This window comes from Topomyia yanbarensis, chromosome 1, assembly GCF_030247195.1.
Source record: "Topomyia yanbarensis strain Yona2022 chromosome 1, ASM3024719v1, whole genome shotgun sequence".
Classification (NCBI taxonomy): Eukaryota; Metazoa; Arthropoda; class Insecta; order Diptera; family Culicidae; genus Topomyia; species Topomyia yanbarensis.
In genome coordinates, this window is record NC_080670.1 from 67,446,975 (window position 1) to 67,468,879 (window position 21,905).

The 21,905-nt window shown below is 38.4% G+C and overlaps 1 protein-coding gene across 2 annotated transcripts in view; it reads right to left on the bottom strand.

The window, feature by feature from the left end:
- Window positions 1-5,274: 5,274 nt before the first annotated feature.
- The window catches only part of LOC131677852 (protein obstructor-E), a 49,290-nt gene continuing 32,659 nt past the window's right edge, over window positions 5,275-21,905 (bottom strand). The window contains exons 2-5 of one of the 2 annotated variants that reach the window (XM_058957917.1): window positions 17,905-18,114; window positions 12,475-12,663; window positions 12,198-12,408; window positions 5,275-5,408 (exon numbers count right to left, since the gene is read on the bottom strand). In XM_058957917.1, coding sequence (XP_058813900.1) covers window positions 5,354-5,408; window positions 12,198-12,408; window positions 12,475-12,663; window positions 17,905-18,114 — 665 coding nt within the window. In that variant the 3' untranslated portion in view covers window positions 5,275-5,353. Of the gene's footprint in view, window positions 5,409-11,217; window positions 12,002-12,197; window positions 12,409-12,474; window positions 12,664-17,904; window positions 18,115-21,905 lie in introns of those variants that run through there. The other variant, XM_058957916.1, reaches the window with a different exon arrangement.

The window sequence follows — 21,905 nt, forward strand, 5'->3', positions numbered from 1 at the left end:
TTTTATAGTTTTTCAAAATAATGACTCGTAAGTATAATTTACACACAGTAACTGCTGTTATAGTAACGTTGCGTGTTACCAATGTCAGAAATATTTTTTTCATTTCAATTTCCACTCCATTTCTTGGTATTTTCCAAAATCCCATTTTATTCTTTCACTCTTCCAAATAATTGCACTTTTTTAAAAATCTCGAAATTTCATTTTATGCCGTTTCTAGACTTCTTTCGATTTTTAGAATCATTTGATTTTTTTCAAATCGGTAGAAAATTTGCAAAGCTCTGGTAATTTTTGTGAAAAAAGTCAAAGCCACATTTTTTCCATATTTTTGTTCAAGCCAATTTATGTACCTAGCATTGTTTCAATAAATTCCGTACTTTCGCTTGCACAGCTGTTTTCGCAATTAAAAAGCGGAGAAAATCGTATATTATACATTTCTTTTGTTTGCATTTTTACCTGCGAAAATTGCGATCAAACGCATGGGGTACGTTTGTACCCCAGTGCAACATGGCAAAAGTAAGTGTAACGTTCTAGGGTTAAAATGCCATTCGTGCGAGTGCCGGAGGGTTAAGGCCATTTAAAAAAACTTTTTTGGATTTTAGGAACGTTTGCCTTCATGACTACCTAATTTTTTTATGGCGCTGTATCAGTCTAAGGGCCGATTTATTCAACCTCGCTTAACTTTTAAACCAGGTTCACCGGTACGTTTAAACCTGGCTTAAGCGCTAAGCGAAGGTGAAGAAATCGACCCTAAGACGGCGTAGTAAAAGATGCAAAATCCGGCCGAGGAATTAACAAATCATCGTGAAACCTCAAGAAGTCTAGAAGTCACATCTGCGGGTCGCTTTACAAACAAGGATTTTGTAGCGAATTTCGACATTATCTTCCACTTTATGTACAGCTTCCTTGCGCAAGTATTGCGACCGTATTCGTGTTACCACTCCTTCTCGATGCTGTTCGAGCTTTGTATACGTGTTGTGCAAAACATTTCATTGTTCTTGCTCAAAATAAATTGAAACATAAATCGAAACATTGTATTGACGTTTGAATTGGTTCAATACCATGCTGCCTCTTTTACAAAGCTGTTTGTAGTATGAATACACATATGGAGTTTTTCATTGAAAAACCCCAGGGCGGTGGATTGCACTGGTGTTGTATTTTCTAGCAGAAGAGCAGGCCACTAGACGTGTTTCATTCTCACTTCTGCTAGAAAGTGCAAAACCAGTGCAATCCACTGCCCCAGTGTTTTTCAATGAAAAACGACAATAGTTTCAAGAAACAAAATCTAGGACTACTGTGCCCCAATCCATCTTAGCACCTCTCTTCATCGCACCCATTTAAACACATTAGTTAGAGCAGTGTCTGCTATCTATATTCAACGCATTAGCTCAAATGGTAGGATGAATAAGGGTGCGTTGTACTCAGGGCCGGCGGAAAGCGTGGGTAGTATGGGTAGTACTACCCACTCGAAAGTAACCGAGTCGGTAATTACCCACTCCAAATTTTGAACCATTTCCAAAAATTAAGATGCGCATGTATCTCGCACTACACACATTTGAAAACATCGATGTTCCACAATTCCATTTGCATAAACTAACGTGATTTAATGTGAATGTAATGTAAGCGTGTGCATTGCGAAAAGGGAAAAAACCCTTACTAATGGACCCCTCACCCTATGCTTTCTACCCACTCGGGCGTAAAGTGTTACGCCGCCCCTGGTTGTACTCGACTTTTCGCTTCGCTCAAAAGTGGACATTTTAGATTGTTTAAGCCAGATTTTTTACGGCACTGCTTTTTAGGAATGAAGCGAAGCTGTTGACATCTATATAAGCTCATTCCGATCACCGTAAGCCTAGTTATCGACAAAAACGTGACATCCTGACTAATGAGATGAATAAGGGCGCGTCTACCTTATTTTAAATAGACACTCCAACTTTTTTGAGTTACTTCAACTTAAATGACTTATTATGTAACAAAAGGAGCAAATGTGCGATACTGAAAATACTAGGCATATTTTTGCTTTCAAGTAATAGTGGTATCGTTTAACTATCCGAGACAAAACGAAATGGATTGGCGTGATATAACATGGAAGTAGGGTAAAGCGCCAATTTTGGCCCTATAGGGAGGGTGCAGCACAATTCTATTAATTACGCAGCAATGAAAATTCGAATCGAATGCTCTAATTATAGCTTTGTACCGTTTGAGCCAATGCTTTGCCCAAAGATAACAGACGCTGTTCTAATTAACGGTTTCAAATTGGTAGAGCGAGAATAGAAACAGCGAAAATAGGCTCAATTTCCCATTCAGGGAGAAATGAATCGTCAAACACAGGCATCGTGGAATGCGATGTTTTTAAGGTTGCACAGAGAATGCGCAAAATTCGCAAACGAAAAAAGCAGTTTTTTTCCACACCGTATGTCAGATCCTCATAAAAATCAATCAACAGTACTGTAACAACACTCTACATACGCTGATTGATTTTTATGAAGATCTGACATATGGTGTGGAAAAAACTGCTTTTTTCGTTTGCGAATTTTGCGCATTCCTTAAAGCACCATAGAAGTCGTTAAAATCTTAGCCTTAGACCTGTCTGCCATCGAATGTTGCAACACTATAGTACACGTAATGCGATCAGGGGACGCAGTAACATCGCTGTTTCTTACCTTCCACGAGCGAGTGAAATTGCTCGCAGTTCAATATCTTGGTCGGAGTTTTTTAAACAGCAAATCGTATAATTCAGAAAGACGTATGTTAATCATTCCCAAATATCCATGCCTTGTGTCAATTTTATGTCACTTTATCGCCTGTCGTTATGTTATATGTACATTGCGTATTGCTAAATATTTCCCAAGCCCGAAAAATGTCATGCAACAAAACTGAGACATAATTTTTGTTGCACGCAAAAAGCTTCCGAGGCTATTATAAAAAGGGGATAACCGAATATGTTAAGGGGTTACACCACAGTAGAGAACGAAAAAAGAGGCATATTTCGAAAAATTCTACTGACGCAAAAAAGAAATGAATCAAGATCACGTTAAATGGGATTTATAACATACAAGGGATTCCACGAGAAACCGGTCGACTACAAAATATGACCATCGTCGATCGAACGAGACTTTGCAGTTGTGGTCGGGTACAACCATCTGGTCTGATGATTAACTCTAGAAAGGTACACTTACATTTTCTACCTTAGAACGTTGCACTGGGGTACAAACGTACCCCAGGCGTTTGATCACAACTTTCGCTGGTAAAAATGAAAACAAAACAAATGAATAATATATCATTTTCTTTGTTTTTCAATTGCGAAAACAGTTGTGTAGGTGAAAGTACAGATTTTATTGAAACAATATTACATAAATTTACTTGAGAAATAAAAAGCGAGAAAATCTTAGGTTTAAATATTACTGTTATTTCATAATTGGATTTTGCAACATAATAAATAATGACGAAATATGTCATAAGGGGCCATGCACTAATTACGTAAGGCTTTTTTAGAACTTTTCAACCTCCCCCTCCCCACCTGATAAGAATTCGTAAGATTTTGGTGAACTCCCCCTCCCCCTATGTAAGATCTTATCATGATTTTCGTAATTAGAAAAGCATATAATTCATTAAATAGAAAGATAGCGAAAATGGTACTTAAAGAATTATTATAAGAAAATTAATAACAAAATTCAACTGTAATCATCAGCAGTAATTTTATTAGCATCTTAATTTTGCCCAGCAGAAATTTCAGAATAACTGCGGGGAGATATTCAGAAACTCCGATTTGGTTCTTATAGTCTGCTTCGCTATATTCGGAAATAGTTCCTTGTGATGTAAAATCTTTTCTGGTGGAAATTAATTCTGAGTTCCAACTGTGACGCTTATCGTACGCGTAGCTCCGAAGAAAATCGTAGATGGCTATCTAAGAATTTTCTTGAAATCAAATGCAGTTCACACTTTGCAAATATTCGGTCTACAAGATCTTTGACAATCGCATGACAGAACATTTTCCGGCTACCTTGCGGAAGTGAAAATTTGAAAAAGGGATGTTAGCCTAATGACACGGTATCAACACTTCCTAACTTGTAAGGTATATGGTGACTCGAGTTCCTGAACAGAACAATGTGCCATCAAGAGTCAAGAAACTGTTGTAACTGCTCCAACACCATCTACAATTAAGTCGCTCCTCACGCTGCCAGCAATCAATAATATTCCATAACTAATTTAGGAATCATATACTGCCGGAAAATACTTTAATTCGAGGTCCGCCCTTCCTTGACCATGATGTACAATATATGCCCGTTTTGTGTAATATACATGTTCATGGCAGAAATAAGAAATAGGACCCTTTTCTTATGAAAATAATATTTTCCATATTGATTTCATTTTTCATACTTGTTTTATGATATTACGTAAGAAAGGACAGACCCTCCCTCCCCCTTAGAAAAGAATTCGTAAGATATTTTGAAACTCCCCCTCCCTCCATATTACCTTACGTAATTAGTGTATGGCCCCTAATATATTTTTGAAGAACAGACAAAAAACTGTATTTTTGGAGAAATACACCGGAGCCAAATATTTTAAGGATTAACTCGAATTTGATTTTCAACTCTTTAAACGCAACATTAATGGGAGCCCGGAGCTAGTTGATGGAGTTTCCAATTTTATCTTATCTTATCTTATCTTCGTGATTTAGGTAGATCGTACAAAATAGAACACAGGAAAAAGGGCCAGACTGTTAGCTTTTCGAATTTCACCAGAGCGTGCGCTGATTTTTAAAACAGAAAATTTCTATCCCCTTTTGCTGTGCTGACACAGTGTTGCAAAATCAACTGAAAACAGATTTTCAAAATTTTAGTGATTGATTTTTTTGGATAATCGGGTCTGACATATACAGTAACCGCGACCGAAACTATAAGGGAGTTACAGACTGGTACTAAATAGAAAATATCCTTCTTGGTTGGTACTCGCGGCTAGCGTGAGAGATCAGCACATTATTTCCATGCTAGTACTGACGTGAAAATAAAGTAAAATATTCTATAAAGTCAACAAACATGTTGATAGATGAACCATTGAGGAATTCACGACATTGTACTTAGTACTGTTTTTCACCATAAACTCTAACGAAATCTTCCTCAGGCTATGGGGAACACCTCACGTAAGTTCGACAAGGTTAAGGTTGATATAACATAGATAAAAATCCGTCGTTGGATAAGAGTGAACTAGAAACTGCTGTATAAGAAAGAATATGGTAAACTTTCGATTTAAAGTAAAATAAAGCAGAAACACATATCATTTTAAAGTTTTATTTTTTGTAAAGAAAAACTTAGAAAATAACTTAATATAAATCAGCCTATTCTAATGACTTGAACTAGAATCCTTTCTTCTGCAACGCCTTGATGTCCTGATCACCATAGTAGTCCTCGCTATGAAAGATAAAATAAAATTGATCGTTAGTAAAATTCTTCTGAACGCTTGAGAAATTGACATATAACACCTAATTACAAACGGTTGTGTAATTAATGAGAAACACATAAAACCAAAAAATGATAGGAAGCAAGCTTTAAACATTTTTCGAAACCATTGCTAGAGTTATGTTAGCATAATGCATGGAGATCCGTTTGTTCGTTTGGCATGCAATAGACGAGTGTCGAAAGAAACACAATTAAACGTGTTTGAATTTGTGTTTGAAAATCATCATTAAATAATTCACACGAACAGAGGTAATTTGATTACATTTCCTGCTTGGTTTTACTAAATTAGATTAGGTGATGCTTTCAAGCAATAAACTCGTTTATTTACCTAGTTTAATCTGGATGTTTCCCCGTCCCTCATCCATATCTGAAATAAGGTGCGTAAGGTAGGGTGGTCGAAGAGTTTTCACTGAGTTGTTGACCTTGCTGAGAGTATTTATTAAAATTACGAGCAGTCGTTAATGTAGGTTACTTTCCTGAGTTCTTATTATCGCGCACCACCCTATTGTGTAAATATATGCAGGTTATTTTAATTTGGTGATCCAGTGCACCTGTAACTGCATCCGAAGCACTCAGCTAATTCCGCAGAACCTATCGGTGCAGTCGGGCGGGATACGCATTTATGTAGAACAAAAAGATTCGCATTTCACGGGAGAACATGAGTGTACTAATCGAATTTCGGCACGTTTCTCAAACAACATCAAACAACGACCAGGCATCCGCAAATTAATTAATTATATTAGCAGAGTGAAAGCATCAGAAAACAAATCATTGTACATCACGTCTAGCGGGAACAGTGAGGGAGTCGGTGTTAGTAGGGGGTGCGGGTTGATGTATACTAATTTCATAGCCTGCAGTGGATGGATTTTGACGCACGATCGGTCTTTGTGCTTTGTTTTAACCAATGTTGCCAATTTAGGCGAGTGTGTAGAATAATATGCATCACTTCGATGTTCAAGACAGATTCTAAAAAAATTGTTGTGAGTGTAAATATTTTGTCTAATTAAGCGGTAACACCACTTTGAACGACCGATTATTACATTATAATTTTAGATAAAATAACAAATGAATCAAAAATCGGAAAATGGTCAGGTTTCGCTAGGACATTTAGTACATTTTGTTTGTAAATAAAACTTGACACGGGAAAAAAGAATTAGAATTATTAACCTCCTTTCAATTTTGCGGCAACGTTATGAATCTGGGGATATCCATCATGACGATACGACTAATTTTGAAGATTGGTGCTGGGAGCGTCACATATTTCTAGACAAACATATGATTAAGGTGTATACGTCAACTGTCAAAATTCACTTCGAGGAGAACTAGAGGAAGATAGATTTTTGACTTTGGACTCATTCCCAAAAAACATCCCGGTGGATAAATGCATCACAAGCGCTATTTTATGACAGTATCACTTAAAAAAATTCGCACTTCACGATTCCCATTTTACAGGATTCATTTATTTATTACGCAATGGAAAAAAACCTGTTTTATACTCTACAGTGATGTAACCTTCTAAGAGGTTGGCAACATCTTTCTTTTACTTCCCCGCGGCGCCAACCGAGGTATGAGCCACCTCATGCCATTTTTGCTTGAACCCGGGACTGAGTCGGACTCTAGCCCCAACCGCTGTCCCTTCATACATTTTGAGCGCCATTGGGGTTGGAGCCTGACGCAGTTTCGATTCAAGCTTTACCGACATTAGTAAAGATCCATTGAGATCTGATAAGGAAGAAAACAAAGTAATGCTTCCGGTATAATTATTGCTTATTTTAGGCCGCTCCAAAGTGTTTCATATTGCCAACAAAAAATAAACAGAAAATAAACATCATACAAATAGAACAATGCTTCGTAAGGCCCGTTTCAAACATATTGTTTATCCAACTTTTGATCTTGAACGTTATTTAATAAAATATATAGTTTTACAGTTGTATCTTTAGTTTATTTACTGCCCTCGAATAGTTTTTTGCAATTGTAAACGCTAAATCAATTTTATTTTTTAACGAAAACTAAGAACAAATCTGAAAACAATCATTAATGAATGAAGTAAGACGTTATTAACTAAAAATAAAAATAGGAAGCAAAACTTCAGACGGCTGGCAATCTGGAGTTCAAGTTATTCGAAAAAAAATCTCAGAAATTGATCGCGCACGAATTGTTTGCATGTGGCTAAGATCGTATTGTTTACCAAGTCATCTCCTAACCGTTTCCCTCTCCTACTAATACAATTCCTTCCCCGTGATACTCGTGGATATGCAGAGATAGTCTCGGTCTCTATTAACAGCGAGTGTTGAACTAACTTTTTTTTCTTCCCCAGTAGAACAACCTTGATCGTGGCTAGCGTCGTTATTGACAATTTTATGAATGTAATGAGTCAGTGCAACAGTCTACCCAAGCTACACAATTATTGAGGGGTTGCCCTTTAATTAATATTACAAAATGGCAAGCTTATGAATTAATCAATGAAAAGTCTTGTCATTGTAGTACCTAATTGGCGTAAAAAACGCAGATCATAATTCCAGTTTAAAACAACAAAACCAGACATATTTGCAATTTAAATTAACATATTACTTAAATGAAGAGAAATAGCAGAGAAGTTCGTTAAATTGTAACTTCTATTAAAAGTTTAATTCGAAGATCTTTTTATTTTCGGTAAACTATATTAAAAAACTCCATATTTTCAATCTTGAAAAGCAGGTCACCCCTTGACGCAGGTCGAGCATTAAATTATGAACAAGTATTCCTATCCCTTTGCTCTAGATGTTCTGGCGCATCGATTTCAATAAAACTTTTATTTTTGAATATATGAGATAGGGATTGTCCAAAAATTAGGCCCCTTACTCGGAAGGGGGTGAAGAGTAGTGGGGGGAACCACCTCTGATTAAGAAAGAAATTTCATATGCATAATTATAACAATGGCGACTGAAATGGTAAGCTACATATAAATATGAATATCGTTGCTGGAATTAGTGCTAATAAATCCATTATGTGACAAACACTTATCACAAGTATAAAAGAAGTTTTGTCTTTCAGAGAATCCTAGGAAATATGTGAAACTACGTTAAATTTGTTGTATTTATTTGTGCATACGACATTTTTAATACGCTGTAGTTGTAATCACATTGGATTTGTAATTAACTACAATGAAAAATATTCATATTTCATTATGCAAATAAGATTATTTGCACTTCACTTAGCTACGACTGCTTTGAGAAAAGTTTTATAAGAACCAGAGCTATATGTTTGTGATAGCAGGTCTCATGAAAATCGTGAAATATTATGTCATATTGACTAATTTCTTCATACGCTTAGGTCCGAAAATGCATTCAAGTTCGCAAACATCCTAGTGTCGCAACGTCCGAGATCTGTACTGTGTCATAATATCCGGGATTATATGACGCACACAATATTGAGATGTTATGGTGCAGAGGCGCTGCGTCATAAAGTCCATGGTTCTCGGACATTGTGACGCACCAGGCTGCGTCATAATATCAGAAAACAGGTGTACGTCAAAATGTCCCGGTCTTTATGACGCACATTTTTTTCGGATCTACGGACGTACCTTTTGTGCGTTACAAAGGGACGTTACGAAGGCACGTTCGCTTTTGGATCTTATGTTCCAGTCAATTTCGTGGACACTGAGATGCACTAGTAATTTCGGATACTATAGCCAATATGAATTGCGTCTCCCAATACTGTATGACATGGGACGTTATGACGTACCTTTGCGTCAAATATTCAAAATAATAAGTGCGTCATATTATCGCGGTCTTTATGACGCAATACCCCCGAACGCTGTGACAAAAGTGTGGAGAGGCACACGATATTGTGATGTTTTGACGTAGAAGCACTGCGTCGTGAAGTCCAGGATTCAATGACGCACTCATAGCTTCGGACATCATGACGCATAAGAACTGCGTCCCAGGTCATAAAAACCCAAAGAAGAGCGCGTCATAATGTCTGGGCCATGACGCACCAAGCCGCGTTATTTTATCCGAAAATCAGTGTGCGTCGTAAGGTCCCGGAATTAGCGACGTCCGTTTGTTTTCGGATCTTATGACGTACACGTTTTGCGTCACAATGTACCGGACGTTATGATACTCGTTCGTTTTCGTCATCTGTCATCTGTCATCTGTCATCTTTCATCTGTCATCTGTCATCTGTCATCTGTCATCTGTCATCTGTCATCTGTCATCTGTCATCTGTCATCTGTCATCTGTCATCTGTCATCTGTCATCTGTCATCTGTCATCTGTCATCTGTCATCTGTCATCTGTCATCTGTCATCTGTCATCTGTCATCTGTCATCTGTCATCTGTCATCTGTCATCTGTCATCTGTCATCTGTCATCTGTCATCTGTCATCTGTCATCTGTCATCTGTCATCTGTCATCTGTCATCTGTCATCTGTCATCTGTCATCTGTCATCTGTCATCTGTCATCTGTCATCTGTCATCTGTCATCTGTCATCTGTCATCTGTCATCTGTCATCTGTCATCTGTCATCTGTCATCTGTCATCTGTCATCTGTCATCTGTCATCTGTCATCTGTCATCTGTCATCTGTCATCTGTCATCTGTCATCTGTCATCTGTCATCTGTCATCTGTCATCTGTCATCTGTCATCTGTCATCTGTCATCTGTCATCTGTCATCTGTCATCTGTCATCTGTCATCTGTCATCTGTCATCTGTCATCTGTCATCTGTCATCTGTCATCTGTCATCTGTCATCTGTCATCTGTCATCTGTCATCTGTCATCTGTCATCTGTCATCTGTCATCTGTCATCTGTCATCTGTCATCTGTCATCTGTCATCTGTCATCTGTCATCTGTCATCTGTCATCTGTCATCTGTCATCTGTCATCTGTCATCTGTCATCTGTCATCTGTCATCTGTCATCTGTCATCTGTCATCTGTCATCTGTCATCTATCATCTGTCATCTGTCATCTGTCATCTGTCATCTGTCATCTGTCATCTGTCATCTGTCATCTGTCATCTGTCATCTGTCATCTGTCATCTGTCATCTGTCATCTGTCATCTGTCATCTGTCATCTGTCATCTGTCATCTGTCATCTGTCATCTGTCATCTGTCATCTGTCATCTGTCATCTGTCATCTGTCATCTGTCATCTGTCATCTGTCATCTGTCATCTGTCATCTGTCATCTGTCATCTGTCATCTGTCATCTGTCATCTATCATCTGTCATCTGTCATCTGTCATCTGTCATCTGTCATCTGTCATCTGTCATCTGTCATATTTCCCTTTTAATGAACTTTTCATAGGTTTATACATTTTTTTAAAGAAATCATCAATTCATTGTTTTCCGGTCCAAAACGTAACCCAACCTAGGGGCGTACAAAATTGGTTATGCAACACATGCAATGAACAGTACGAACACCAACCTTGCGATGTTAGCCGTGAGTTCACAAAACTTCTCGCGATATCCACGTTGCCTGGAAGCCTTTTTCCTTTAAATCGCTCAAGCACATTTTCGCATATGCTGACATTCAATTAGCGCAGCGCCAACTCTCTCAAATAATGCAACCGAGTGTAAATAAAACGAGGTTAGGCAACAAAAGAATGTAAAATTAATCACAGCTTCCGCACGATTAGCATTGGGTTAAACAGAAAAATGGCAAATCCTGTCCTTGAGGGGCCACGCCCGACACAGAGACACATAGTGACAGAGCAGTCGGATAGATTGGTGATGGGATTGTGACATAATGGTAGTACTTGCTTAATCAATGCAATGAAAGGGTAATAGTTGTACGTGATTTTTTCGATTTTTCCTTTATTTTTCTTTATTGTTTTTCTCTCTCTTAGGTTTCCTTCGGCATAGGGCTTTGAATTTTTTCAATTTTTACATACAAATGAAATCTCTTTTTCATAGAAAAGATGAAAACTTGATTTCGTGAGGGAATATTCCTCAGTCGGTTTACTCGTACGATAAGTCTGTGGGAAAGTGGTACAAAGTATATGTAGGCTATCGAAAATTACAGAAGACAGGTTGGTGCTTTCACGTCATCTTAACTAAGAGGAACGAAAATAAATAAATAAAAACTGTGTTCACTGATCTAGCAAGGCTCAAATTTTCTAGGGTTAAAATTCATAAACTGTTTAAAAATGGCTTCTTTGATACTTAAGTTTTCATAGAAATTTCAGCAGATTTGAGTATTCCTCTCTGACTATCACTTATCTAAAATCATTACTTTAATAACAGTCTATTATCCTCCGGCAAAAGGCAGGATGTTCATCGGAGGATCTTCCAGAATTTAAACACAGCTTCTTAGATACTAGCTCCGCTACTGTCCCTAGCGTCTAGGTCTCTAGGTCTTCTAGAAGTACGTTTCTGTGTAGAATTTTTTTGTTTGTTTTTCTGGATTGCTTTCTGTGTTACTATTTTTGTTTAGTTCTCCTTTGCGGGTGGGCGGTTGGATTTAACAATTGGTTTGTTTGGTCCGTGGGTACCACCACCAGATTGGACTAGACCGGCGAGGAGTTCGCTCTTTCGGATGCTTTTCAAGTCCAAATCACCGTAGTAATCTTCACTGTAGGGGGTGTAAATGAAAGATGTGAAGTTAAATGTGATGTTCGTGAGGTGAAGGTCAATGTTTGCATTAGAGTACATTTTGAAGTAGTAACAGTGAAAGTGAACAACAATAGGAGTTAGAAATTTTGAAAACTAGTGTCCAATAAATGTGCTGGTTAAATTCAACATGAATTATAATAAAAAAAAGTTCTTACCATCCGGGTACATCTTCTGGATCTTCACAGTTGCCGGTACCATCAGCATCGCCGATTTTAAACACGGTTCCGATGGGACATCCGTACTCACGAGCGACTCCTTCCAGGCAGATGTAGTATTTACGGCAGTCCTCTGGGTGAGCGTGTCTCGAGAACGAACCAGCGTTGGAGATTTCACCAGCAGCCGGGCAAACAAATCCGTTGGCCACCTCTGCAAGCGACGAAGTTTAAATGTCAATTATTTTATTGCTGGATTATCTACTCGCAAGTCACATACCTTCGTTTTTGCACTCCGGTACCTGATCGGCCCACATACAGACGCGGGCTTCACGGTCGTAAGCTAAACCAGGGGAACACTGATAGCGGGAGGCTTCACCGTTCCAACAATTCCAGAACACGTCGCACTTGGCCGGATCGGCAAAGATACCGTAAAGACGATCGCAGTGTGGTGTGGTTATTGGAGGTTCTGAAAGAAACATGGGAAAACAATCGCTTGAGCAATGCATCCACAGTTTATGAGTCATCAATTTGTTGCCGATTCGAAAAAGCTTCACTATAATTGGACAGGTTTTCCGTCACAGCGACGGGTAATTAATATTCATATGTTATTGCTGATAGGATACGAATGACCGCACAATAAAATTCGCTTTAGCCATGAATAAACCATTCTGTTTGATGAAAAGGGTGAATCGCTAAGTATTGCGACACTTTTAAACTTGCGTTACTTTTTTCAAACTTGACCCAAATGAACCAACTTTTGCCCAATTTCATTTTAGAGTGTGTTGTTTACATCCGTTAAGTGTTGCAGTTGTCAATGAGATTCCGGTCGAGATGGGAGAAAATCAACAAACTGTTAGCGAAAGGATTTTGTTCACCCACATGCAAAATCGTGGGTTGTCGCGTCGTGCCTTGAGAAAACATATGGATTTTCATCTTTTGATCTTTTCCTGATTGAAAACGTACAATTCCAACTCAAGACGAGCATCAGCAGCATTGCCAAAACGCGCGTCCGAAAACTACACGACGCTGTTAATGAGGTTCCGATTCTGCGTCACTGGTGATGAGACCTGTTGCAAAGCGGATTTCAAACAGTTGCCGGGTCAGGGCTATTTCACGGATCAGTTGCTATGGATGACCGTTTCAAACGAAAGAAGCTGTCGAAAGTCGCTTCGAAGTACCTGATTTGACAAGCAATATTGACTTGTGGCAAATGTAGTGAATTATTCGTAACAAAAGGTACCATGAACGGTGAGATTTGCAATACTGAGTTCCTCCAGAAACCATTTGTTTTGACCTTATTTGGCATCATGCCATATTTCAAAACCGTACAGTAGTGGTATACGGCGGATTCGGTGGATTTTGTGCCGAAATACCTGAACTTATCATACTGTGCTGAATTCCGTCCGATCGAATTCTATTGGGCCATGATGAAATGCGAACTTCGGAAGATCATAGAAGTGGCGAAGGATGGAAAGGAAATGATGAGGAATTAGAAGCAAGTGAGAAAAACGTACCGGAAACTACTGTACTGGCTCTGATAGATTGGATCAGCCATTAATGTCGAGCATTTTACTCACTCATTTTAAAGTTTAATTGACATATATAAGCTGAAATAAATGCATATACTAAACTACTATCAATTTTTTTCCATTCCGATAACTATAGCCGATTCACCAATCAATCTCTAGTGTCGCAATGATTAACGACTCACCCTTTAGTTACAATGCTATACTAACAAATGGACGGTATGAATGACCGATAGTGTAATAATCGTATTATAAACGAATAATTATTATCAAATGTTCGGTGGCACACCTGTAGGTAAAAGACAAAATGCATAAACGAGCAGGTACCATACCCTGTGATATCTAAACAGAGCTGAAAGTAGGGACTACCAAGTTTTTGTAATCATATCGGATTGGTTGTACTATGGTATTTTTGTTTCGATTATAGAGGTTTTAACCTTAAGGTCATTTGCCTCTTTTTGGGTTAGAAAAATCTCCTTAGAAAAATCTCTAACACTATGCGGGGTCAGGAATCAAACGCAGGTGAGCTGCGTACAAGGTAATCGATTTACCCCCTACGCTATACGCGTACCCAAAGTACTATGGTTGTTTTACGTCATGAAATTGGAAAACAGGGTAATAAATAACAACCAGAATATCGTACAAGATTCTAGGCTGTACATCACAATATACGATATAAAATTTTGCTGGTTACTACTCTAAATGTTACATCCCAAGAAATTTAGCAAACAAAGTTCTGATTGATGAAAGCCAATACTTGTCAGATTCAAATTATATCGAAGGGCTTTGCACACTTTAGTTTTTCAATATTTTTCAACGGACGTAGTTTTATTATACTTTTGGCATTTGTAGAGATGTATTTTTAACGTTTTTCGGAAAGCAGAAGAAAAAATGCAGAAAAATGGCGTTTTCCGTTCGTTTCTAGTACGCCAGGAAGATGTGTTAGATCAAACTCTCTGCCCCGACAGTTTTACAGATACACGTAAGGCCGTAACACACCGTAATCCCAAGCAGAATAAAAAGAGGCTCATCTGCTTCGGTTATTCGCACTTCTTTAAGAGCACCTGGGTGAAGTACAAAGCCATCACAAACAACTGCCCAGACACAGAGTGGTTCGTAAGAATTTGATCATTATTATAATTATTATAAAATTAGCAAGAAGATGATAGAAGGATTCACCTTTATAAATTCTGATCTTTGCTTTGAGTGTTGCACAGAAAAATTTAACGAAAACTTGACCGCTAAGGTAGAAAGCCATTAATCAAAACTATAGTCAATACTTAAGAGTATTTACACAAATGTGAATGGGTGCAACTCAAAAGAATGATTTAAAAATATGCATTCCAATATTGAATTCCACCAATACATCGATACGTCAAAAGGATTGTGAAACGTCCACTTTATATCCGTCATCTTGCCAACGTATTGAAGTATGAACTATTCATGATTTGAAAAAAACCACCGCAATGAAAAGTTTTTTTTTCCAACCGAGCGGCCAATGCATTTAAAACCCACATAACACTTTCAGTAAAATTCAAATCTCTCGGCTATATGGTACCGTTGCGAAAGCTCCCCCAACTATATTGGGAATGAAATATGTTGATTATAATTTTGCAAGTCACACCAGAGCGCCATCTGTGCTAAGTTGAACTAGCTATGTGGCGCTAATCGGCAATTTACTTGCTCGGATTGGAACGAGACTAGCTAATGTGGGTCGCTATAAAATTTATAATTTAACCTAGTCGCAAAAATTGGGCATTTCCCTGTGGGCTTGTACCTTCCAAGTGTGACCTATTAGGTAGGGAGAAAATGTGTGCCTATAATCGACGGATAAACACTTGCAAAATTCATTGCCTAAATATGAACTGGCACGTGTACGTGAATTGAGGCAGTCAAGCTGAGAGTGAATGGTGCCCGCAACAGACACCATCAGTTTCAAGGATAACAACCATGGCAAGGTAGTGAAAGCAAATAGGGCGGAGGGGAACCGGTGCAAAAGGGACGAATTTAATATAATTTATGAAATTTAATTTATTGCATCCATCTCTCCGTTTGAATGAGCTTGGCAAGCAGATTAGCAACACAATTTGTGAATCTATATATATGGGAGTATGGCTGGTAAGTTGTACATTCGCTCGAAATGTACCAGCTGGTACTGACGTTCCCATAGTCGTCACACAGCCACCCACCCACCCACCGGGAAGGACCGCCCCCACTATGCACTAATTATGAGTGCAACTGTGTGTACAGTAGCACACGAACTAATCCCAGTAAGTGTGCAATGTACTGTGAACCGTATGCAGCGTTTGGCAGAATATCATTTTCTGCTAGATAAAGGACTTATTACGGCTGGTTGGGGGGCAACGAGTTAGAAAGATTTAGGTTTCTTTCAGAAACACTAAAACAATTTGCTGCTCCGTGAGATTTTGATGACTTGTTAGGCGACTTTAGAGGGATTCTATGAGAAAGCGGACGACGATAAAATATCACCATCACCGATAGAAACAAAACTTTGCAGCTGTGTTCGGTTTTATGAACTTTCATGTTTTCCTCTGGCAATAATAACTTGTTGACAGAACACCAATTGTTCAAAACGGCTTAGAAATTTTTGCATATATTTCTTTGAAAAAAATATTCGATTAGCAAAACTAACCGAGAATAAGTTAAAGAGAATAAACTGTTCTCCGCTGGAAAAAATACACTGAAATGAAAATTATGACATTTTTTACAAAAACAGATATTTATGTGAAAAAATCATATTACAAAAAAACAATTACTTTGTGGTTCCAGGTTATCCATCACTCTAAAAATCGGTAGCCTTATTCCGCCCCGGAGGGCCGAGTGTCGTTACCATTCGACTCAGTTCGTCGAGATCGGAAAATGTCTGTTTATGTGAGCATAATGTCACCTTTACTTCTCTGAGATGGCTTGACCTATTTACACAAACTTAGTCTCGAATGAAAGCTTTGTACCTTCCCATCGACTACTACTGATTTTTTTGTTGATCGGATTTCCGATTCCGGAAGTACGTGTTAAAGAGTGCGGTCACACAGCAATTTTCTATATGAACTGGTACCACCAAGATATCATAATAATGCAAAACTTATCCAAATGGATGCAAAATTATTTGGATTTACCAGTCTCGATCACTAATGACAAACCAAAGTCGCTTTGACCACATTGGCCATCTACGGCGGTTCCTGAGTCCATAGAAGGGGGAGTACAGTATAATTTAAAAATCGACTGTGTATATGCCAAATAAATGTCTTTAAAATGCATGAAACGTAGAGATTCACGCTCGAAAAAAGTGACAAAACTTGACTTTTTGGAGCTTTGAGATAAATAGGTTTACTGGATTTTAACAGGGGCACCAAACAAATGTTTGGAGCGATTGTATAACCTTTCTATATAAGAAAGACAAAACGGGAATCTCAACTTACATTGTAGCATTTATTGCCAAAACAAATTTAGAAAAGAACAATTCTAGCACACATGTTGAAATAGGTGGGATAATAGAAGCAATAAGGTGGAGAGCTATATAAGTAGAAATTATAACAAAAATATGCAGTTCTTATAATTGTACCAAGCTGCATTTAATAGTAACCTTACCAGAAATTTACCAAAATAGGTGATTTAGGACAATAAACCTGTGTCAATTTTGATTTACAGAGAGACGTTCAACGTATGTAATATAACTTTTTGAAATACCAGCAGAAAGCAATCACAATCTTTTGGGGTCTTTATGCTGGTCTGGCAAACTCCAAACAACCCTTTGATGGTCATTTCAATGTTTACAAAAACTTTTTTTTTAATATAAAAATGTTCCATTTTAGACATCCTCTACATTTCTACATTCAACTGTTCGAGAAAAGGGTTCGTGCCACTGTAAACTGCCTCTGGAATCATTGTACCTCAGTAACATTTAGCGAATTGCTGGCGTATAATTAGCTAAGTTTGGTACAGTCAGTCGGACGAGTAAATATTGCAGCTGGCTGAATGGATAAATAAACAGGACCGAAAAGCAACACCATCCTGGCGTAGACCTGCTTTGATATCTAGTCCGCATACGGTGCAGTTGGTATGGTTATGTGTTTGTATTTGGGGCAAAAAGGGCTAGAGCGAAACTCTAAATCCAAGCTAAAGATATTTATTCTAAGGATTACGATCGTATGCATAATTACCAAGCTGTGTGCGGTCACCGCAATCCACGTTGTGCAGGTAATCACAGTTCTCTGACAGATATTTGGAATCCGTCGCATCGAAGGCCAGACCATTTCCGCAGGTTTTCAGTTCAGCCACGTTGTTGTCGCACTTCCAGTATTTGTCGCAGGATGTGTGATGTGGGTAGAAACCAAAGTCATCTGGACATTTGAAGCTATCCTGGGCCATCACTGGAGGGGTAGAAAGAAAGGGTAATTTCAGGTTAGTAACAGTTGAAAGTTGTACTGAGCTTAAATTGTGCTGTGGAACCACGAAAACACTTTATGTTTGCTTCGACGCTCAAAATTGTTGATCTTACTTTTTGTACATTCGCTGTGTGCTTTCTCATACTTAATTATTTGCTATGATGGACAGTGGCAAATTTTCACCCACTTTTTGAAAAGGGAAATGGTGTCATCGAGAGACTCATAATTTTCAAATGAAGCTGTTGATCGAAGATAAGGAAATGTTAAACGAAGCGTTGAATTATTGCTCAAAGCGCTGGATAATATCCGCATTCCACCGCGCCCCCGTCTCGATGGAGTGCGCCCTCGTACCTGTACTGTACTACTTCTCGCTTAAGCCCGCGTAAAATTGAACCCACCAAGCGTGAATCATGGCACTGCTGTCCGTTTGGCAGCTCTGATGGAATGGTGAAACTGAAAATGATTGATTTCTGCCGATGTTACTTGGCGAACTTGTTATCTCATCACCGTTGATGCGCGCGGCCTCAAACAATTCGCTTGGCTTCAAGTGTAATTTGTGAGCGTCCTGAATTATTTCATTCTATTCCTATATGTAGTGCAGTCTTAATGACTCTTGATGGTGATTAAAAGGGGTAGCAGTTATTGATTTATCTGCGAAAGCTGTAAGGAGAATTCTGCTCGTGGTGCCCTTCAAAGCCAATGAAATGAACACATAATTATTATCTCTTTCTGCTACTTGTATGATTAAATATTAAGAAGACAAAAATAGTAACAACTTTGGATTTTTGACACAAACCCAAATATGTAGCTTTATATTGCTTTGCCAATCCCACAAAATAATCATAAATCTAAAGCAATAATTCAGTCATCAGTCAGCGCAAACTGGTACAAGGGCAATCGTACTTTCAATTTTTGCTGATATTTCAATTACTCGAGTCACACATACACTGAGTCATGCAGTTCTGCAGATAATGACTCAACAACTATTGCCGCAAGCTGTGAAGCAATTGTTTCTTCCCTGCACTCGGGAGTGACTTTCCGAGTCTGCACCCAAGACAGTGACGCAAAAAATTCAACATCCCTGCCAGTGCAGCTGCAAGAACGTGCAAACCGGCAGTTCGCCGTGAAACATTCGACGGATAGAAGAAAAAGCTGTGCTCTGACGGCAGGCTTCTAGCCGACAGCGATACGTGAAGGAAAGCTAATAATAAAATCAAATTTATAATGCACCAAATCCCTCTCAGACATAACATATCGTACAGTGTCTGGAATGCGAGTGAAGTTGGAAAGGGAAACGACGCGAACAGTGAATTGAATTCGTGCCGATAGCTGGCTTATTTTTGGGTAGGGGTTTCGAAGGCAGCTTTCAGGTTTGAACCTGAATCAGTTACGGGGTTAGTTTGAAAATCAAGATAGATATGCACTAGACTAGGTTTACTTTTGGCCAATCCAGTCGCTCGGCAGCTCTACAAATGACTGTGGCTCATTAATGGCAATATATTCAAAGTCACGACTTTGAACCGACCGACTCTGATCACTCTAAAGTGGAGCAATTGAAGTTTGATTCTAGGGATGAATTGCGAACGGGGTTAGGGTGCAGGTAATGATGGATCAGAGGCAATCTCTTTTTACTTCGACTTTCGCGTTAAGGCGTACATATACCGAATCACAAATTAGACCCACACGGCTATTAGAGTCGACCGGTTAGAAGTAAGCCCTAGAGATTACAGAGACGTATTCTAGCAGGTGATCGTGCTTACTTTGGGCTTCGAAAAACTGTACGGTACAACAAAGTATGCTATCCTGGCGGAAGAGCGATGCGGTCTTATTGTTATCGAATGATCAGATGGAAAATGGAATGTATAGACGGTGTATGAACCACGAATTACAACATTTGCTTAGAGAAACAACCCGTTGTTTGCATCACAGCGAAAACTGGGTGGTTGCGATGGGTTGGGCATGTTGTCAAAATGGTGAAAACCAACATGGCAAAAATAATTCTCGAAACTAATCCGACTGGTAAAAGAAGAGAGGTACACAACGAGCAAAGTGGATCGAGTTGAAGAGGAACTGAGGAGTCTTCGAGCCTTGCGAGGTTGGCAACAATCAGTCATAGACGTGAGAACTGGAGTTGGAATAAGTTGGAGATTCCACCCTGAGAATCTGAATAATGTGTGATGAACAACACATTTTTCTAGGATTCGAGATAATAGATTTAGTTATCTGAGTTTTGATGCCAACTGATGGGTTCGTAGACAGTACAAATTTTACTGGAGACAAATAATGTTATTTAAGGGTCCCTTTTGAAATATCAATCACTTTATATGTTGTGTTAAAAGTATAATGCGTAGAAGTAGGGTAATTTCGGGAGAGATGCCGCATCAGGTGAGATGCCGCACTTTCTATATCACTTATATAGGGTCACTTTTATGCGGTACTAAATATGATATTGTGAGTTTGTCTTTCGAAGAATTACAACACTGGAGATGTAAAATAATCCTTATTATTATCTCACGACAGTTTCATTAACGTTTGTGTGCATCCAGTTGCATCACGGAGTGCCAAAAGTTTTTCAGTACCGCATTAAAATTTCGTTTTTTTAAATCGTTCGATTTTTTTTGGTAAATCATGTATCGGTTGAATAGCTGGGACCTTTTAGAAGGCATTCTGATCATGAGCACGGTCATCCATAATTTCGGAGGAAAACGTCGTCGTGCGGTATCTCTCCTATACAATTGGGAGAGATGCCGCATCAAAATTGCGGGTGAGATGCCGCACTCGTTGGTGGAGGATACGTAACTGAAATATATTTTTTTCGCCTCGGAATGTCATTAAATGGTCATTTGCGTCAGGTATAGGTTATTAATAAGTTATATCCACAAACTAATGGACCTAACACAGTGACATATAGGATTATAGTCTATTTATCTATATATTTATCCCTAGAACGTTGCACTGGGGTAAAATATACCCCACGCCATCTTTGGAGCCGTGTGAAGACGAGAATTCGGCATTTACTGACCTGGGACCCTAACCATAATTCCTAATTATTAGAGATCCTATTAAGAGTAGGAAAAGGTGGTATAGCTAGTTTGCTTATAGCCTTCGTGGAAGCAGGTGTCAAAGTTGGCGTGGGGTACATTTGTACCCCAGTGTACGGTTGCCGTTAGCGTTTCGTCAGGTTTCGTACTGTCAGTGGAAATGTGATTCGTGACAATACCAGTTTAAATACTGGTTGTTTTACTACGTAAGTAACAATCAGTATTATATATTCGTTTTTCATTATTTATTCTAATTGAATTTAATTTAATTTTGAAGTAGAAACAAAATTGTTCTCATTTTTGCTGATTTTAATTGTTTTATTGTTTATTTTTAGTAGTTTTTCAAAATAATAACTCGCAAGTATAATTGCGCACAGTAACTGCTGTAACAGTAACGTTGCGTGTTACAAATGCACCCTATTTAGTAGCATTTCCCAAAACCGGATTTTTAAACTTTCGCTCTTACAAATAATTCCACTTTCTCAAAAATTTCGAAATTCCATTTTATACCGTTTCTAGACCATTCTTTCAACATTTAGAATCATTTGATTTTTTTCAAATCGGTTAAAATATCGCAAAGTTATAGTTATTTTTGTGAAAAAAGTCAAAACCACAATTTTTCATTTTTTTGTTCGCACCAATTTATATATCATTGATTCAATAAATTCCGTACTTTCACTCACACATCTGTTCTCGCAATTAAAAAACGAGGAAAATGATGCATTATTTTGTTTT